The sequence below is a fragment of the Rattus rattus genome, chromosome 5, assembly GCF_011064425.1.
Source record: "Rattus rattus isolate New Zealand chromosome 5, Rrattus_CSIRO_v1, whole genome shotgun sequence".
Lineage (NCBI taxonomy): Eukaryota > Metazoa > Chordata > Mammalia > Rodentia > Muridae > Rattus > Rattus rattus.
The window spans coordinates 135363347-135367991 of record NC_046158.1 but is presented as its reverse complement, the minus strand read 5'-3'; the positions used below and the strand labels follow the sequence as shown (position 1 = coordinate 135367991).

Here is a 4645-nt window from a genome sequence, read left to right as displayed (position 1 = left end):
GGAATGTGCCACCACACCAAGACCTTAAATGCTTTTATTAGGATATGCTATTACCCACATAATGGGTTTATGACATCTTCATACGAATTCATAATGCATTTCATCACACATACACACAGGCCCAGTTAGTTACCCCCCTTCTGCCCCCTTCTTCTCCCATTAACCCCTTTCACTTTCTACGTTCATCTTTTGTGTGTGTGTGCGCGCTCATGTGACTCACCACTTACAGAAATTTCTCTGCTTCTCCAATCAACCATTATTTGTGTAGAAATCCTCAGGTGCTGACTGGCCCTGCTCATGGAGATTTGGGGCAGATAACCTCAACTGCTATGAGTTCAGTAGTGCAAACACAGGTTGTGCCTGGAATCCAGAATTCCACACCGCTCCCCCTGCATCACCCCATCTCTGGAAATGTTCCCTGAACCTTGGTGGGGGTTATGTCTGGATATTCAACAACCATTTCTTTCCTTTTTTTAAAAAAAAGATTTATTTAGTATATATAAGTACACTGTAGCTGTCTTCAGACACACCAGAAGAGGGCATCGGATCTCATTACAGATGATCGTGAGCCACCATGTGGTTGCTGGGACTTGAACTCGGGATCTCTGGAAGAGCAGTCAGTGCTCTTGACTGCTCTCAAGCCCGAGGTTTTGTATTAAAAACTATTTGGCCTTAAAACCTTAGAACTTAAAAGTATTTGATCTTAGAACTATTGATCACTAGAACCTGCATTGCAAAAAGATGGGTACAGGGGCTTGAGAGATGACCCAATAGTAAAGAGTTTGGCTGCTCTTTCACAGGACCCAAGGATCAGTCCCCAGAACCCACATGGTGGCCCTCAACCATCAGTAACTCCAGAATCTGAACCCTCTTCTGGCCTTTATGGGCACTGCGTGCACATGGTGCACATGTATGCATACAGGCAACGCATCCATACTTCCCAGCTTTTGTGGGAGCTCTGTATGGGGAGCCTGGTAGCTGATCCACAATGGTGTCCCAGCACCAGAATGGCAGCCACCAGCTCCCCGGAACCTTCATGCAGAGGAATGTAAACAAGCGGCAGACCTTGACGGGTCAAGACAGATGTCTTCAAGCTGCAGGATCAAATCCACGTCATCAGCCCGTGTGGCAAGGGCTTGTACAACCAAGTACTGACCCTCGTAACTGCTCTTAAGTTAATTATCATTCCTGGGATCTGGGAGTCACCTTGGCTGGCCTGGAACTGGTAGCCGGACTGGTCTCACATTCACAGGGATCTAGCTGCTGTCTCCCGAGTGCTGGGGTTAAAGGGCACACCACCATGTCAGGCTGGAAACTGGTTTTAGTAAATAGAGATGAACTTATCATTCTTGTCTCAAGATGAATTACACGGTTTTGTTTTTGTTTTTTACCAAGACAGGATTTCTATGTGTAGCCCTGGCTGTTCTGGAACTTGTTCTGTAGATCAGACTGGCCTTGAAATTATGGGATCCACCTGCCTCTGCCTCCCAAGTGCTGGAATTAAAGGCATGTGCCACCACCGCCCATCTGTTTCTGTTTTATATGTATTTACACATACATATCAAATCTGGGTCTTGTTTCATTACTCATGTGAAAAATAACTACATTCTAGTGGAAATCAGGTTTAGCCTAGTGGTTTTGAAGGGGGAGTTGTTAGGGTTTCCCGCTTTTGTTTTTATCTGGCTGTTTGGAGCAAATGAAAACGCTCCGCAGGGTTAGTGAGGTAACTCGGTGACTGAGCCAGACAATTCCTAGAACCTACATGGTTCTATGACCACCACACACACGAACCATGACGTGTATACCTACACACATATGCACAGACACTCTAAATACGTAAATGTGATACAACTTAGAAAGCTTTCTCTAGTTGCTTCCTTTGTCAGGGAGGTGGTTTTGATACCATAGTATGTGTATATATTAGGGGCTCTCTAAAGGAGAGAGTAAGAATTCTGGAGGCTCACAGTGAGGCCATGGCTGTGGGGGATGGTGGGGTCATTGACTGACAGAACCATCTCGGAAGGCCTGGCTCGTGGGGGAAAACTCAGGTTCAGGTCAGCAATCTCAGTCACCTAATTCAAGAGAGACGAAGACACTGTGTACCCCTGGGCTCTCACTTTCAGCACTAAAGAGCCTGGTGATTGTCCCCTGCAGGGGACAGGACAGTGTTCAAATGTGGACTCTGATATAACGAGTGGAGCTGACAGCCAGTCTTTCCTTCTGCAGAGAGAACCTCAGGACAAAACCTGTGCTGTGTCCGTGCTAACACCTTCACCAGGCTCAGTCAGGATCCTCCCTGGGGGTGAGGGAATGGACAGGAGGGAAGGCTGGGGTGCTGTGGAGTCCAGCATAAGGGGACGTTCATGCTGTCTGTGGCCTCAGCCTGTGTTCTTTCAGGTGGAGAAGCCAGTCTGTTGCCTACCACATGAGCCATCGTCTGGGCAGACATGGAACACTGCTGGGTCGTCGTCTTGGGGCTTGTCTTGTGGCTGATGCCTCCCTGCTTGGATCTGACACATGAACTGGAACCCCAGCAGGAATGGACATACATGGTACCACACCAATGTTACTGGTTGTGCTTCAAATTTGGGGAGTGTGGCTGCCATTCAAAAACCCCCAACTGCTCCACCTGCCACCACACAGCTGGAGAAGCATGTTACCAGAAGACCATGGGGGACTTGAGGACAAAAGCTCTCTGGTGGTTGGTCAGTGGTTAGCACCTGACCCTGTGCTATTGGTTTCACTCCCCAAGCTCAGTGCATCTCCCATCCTCTGGCCCAAACCCTTTCTCTTGGCTGCTCTATGAGCCTCTCCCCTTCCCAACCTTGGCCCCCTGATCTCTCCTCCTGTTTCCCAGAACTAAGGCTGGTGCCAGAACTCCCACCTCGTCTCTGTGCTGTTACCAGGGCGTGAACTCAGTGAGTGAGCATGAGACAGTGTGGAAGAAGCCATCAGAAGTGACTCCCAATCCCCTCCTGCACCATTTTGATTTCCACTGTGTGTCCTGTGCCATGTTGAGGAGTCCTGGCCTCAGCAATATCAACCAATTATTCTACATGGCTTTCAGGTGGGTACCGGGAAGACAGTAGGGTCCAGGTCAGGCTTGTCTCAAGTTCAGTTTCTGCCTTGGTTTCCAGGATGAATCAGGCCTCCAGACACAGCTCCGAGACAGGGATGAGGAACCAAATCACAGGACCCTTCATCTGTCCCAGGAATGCCAGTCACCAGGGTTCCTGGGGGCAGCACTGGTTACTGCAGCTTGCAGATCTGGTACCCCAAGTGACGCGGTAATGGAGCTGTGCTAGACAGTCTCAGCATGGGGGAACAGGGAGCTTTCCCTGGGGAGATGGGAGGGATTCTGAGGAGTATGGCTGCCTCGCTGAGGGCACCTGAGGGATTTTCTCAGGTCTCAGGAGCTTTCTAGAGTTTCACCATCTCCAATTCTTTTGCAGATTTTGGAAGACGTCTGATTCCCTAGAGGTACAAGATAGTAAAGATGAGGTAAGAAGGATGTGGCTCTGTTCTGCTCTGGGTAAGAACTCAGGCTAGCCCAGGTACACCTATAACATGGGCTGGGTAGCCAGGGTGAGTGGGTAACCTGCGTGAGTCCTGTGATTCTGGTCTGCACGGTCAGCATGGACTCACTGCATAGTCGACATCTTCAGCACAGAGGCCAAAGTCGTGTGTCTGCACTCTGCTCCCTGCCTTCCTCCTGCCCTTTGTGTTTATGCCTGCATGTGTGCATGTGTGCATGTGCATCATGTTTATGTGTGTTGCCTCAGAGGTCAGAAGAGGGGCTGGATCCCTTGAATATGGAATTACAATGGTTCTGAGCCATCACGTGGTGTAGAGAACCAAACACAGGTTCTCTGCAGGAGTGACAAAAGCTCCTAACCAATGAGCATCTCTCTAGCCGCTCTCTCTCTTCTCTCCTCCCCATCCCCCCACCCAGGGCATAACAGGGATCAGCTAGGTTGATGCTCTTTTTGAGGTCCAGGGTAAGTCTGAAAGTGTTTATCACACTGAGTCTGTCTTCCCTAGGGAAGTGGAGCTCTGTTCCTCTTCCAGCTCTAGAAACAGCCTGTCACTAGATGATGAAAGAGGGAACTTGGGCTAAGGGACAGGATTCAGCCTGCTGACATGCACATCCTCGCTCATATGCTAGGCCGCCCTCTCTGGAATTGGATCAGAACATCAAAGAAAGAAGTTCTATTACTAACAGAGTGATAGAACAAAGGCCCTCAGAAAGATCTGTCCACATGGAAGTTGCTTGTCAGCTAAGATGGGCAGACAGGGCCACCATTCACAAGTGACAACGAACTGAATGCTGGATTTTTGCTATCACAACAGCCATGTAACTGTGAAGACATTCATGGGTAAAGATAAAATGGTGTGACATCAGTCTGCTTCTGAATAAAATCTTGGTCTGCTACTCTCTGCAAACATAATATCTGGGAGGAAGTGTCAGGTCTCAGGGACAGTCTCTCCCCCATCCATCTTTCTATCTATCCATTCATCCATCCATCTATTTATCTAGTTATCATCTGTTTGTTTTTCTTGGGCAGAACTTTACAATGTAGCTCCAGGCTGACCTTGAACTCATGCTGTTCCTGTTTCAGCCTTCTGAGGACTGGCATTACAGGTG

At 48.8% G+C, this 4645-nt stretch overlaps 1 protein-coding gene across 1 annotated transcript; it reads left to right on the top strand.

Moving 5' to 3' along the window:
* The first annotated feature begins 2250 nt into the window (after window positions 1-2250).
* C5H20orf173 (chromosome 5 C20orf173 homolog) lies at window positions 2251-3291 on the top strand. The gene is made up of 4 exons (XM_032904556.1): window positions 2251-2302; window positions 2398-2705; window positions 2907-3067; window positions 3138-3291. Exons 2-4 carry the CDS (start codon window positions 2448-2450, stop codon window positions 3289-3291), a joined length of 573 nt encoding a protein of 190 aa, XP_032760447.1. The 5' UTR covers window positions 2251-2302; window positions 2398-2447.
* Window positions 3292-4645: the final 1354 nt, after the last annotated feature.

Bases quoted from the DNA above. Each gene is read 5' to 3' on its own strand.
- C5H20orf173 (XM_032904556.1), top strand. From the start codon at position 2,448: ATGGAACACTGCTGGGTCGTCGTCTTGGGGCTTGTCTTGTGGCTGATG. The intron at 2,706-2,906 runs GTCAGTGGTTAG...TGCTGTTACCAG, and splicing joins CAAAAGCTCTCTGGTGGTTG to GGCGTGAACTCAGTGAGTGA. The intron at 3,068-3,137 runs GTGGGTACCGGG...CTTGGTTTCCAG, and splicing joins TTATTCTACATGGCTTTCAG to GATGAATCAGGCCTCCAGAC.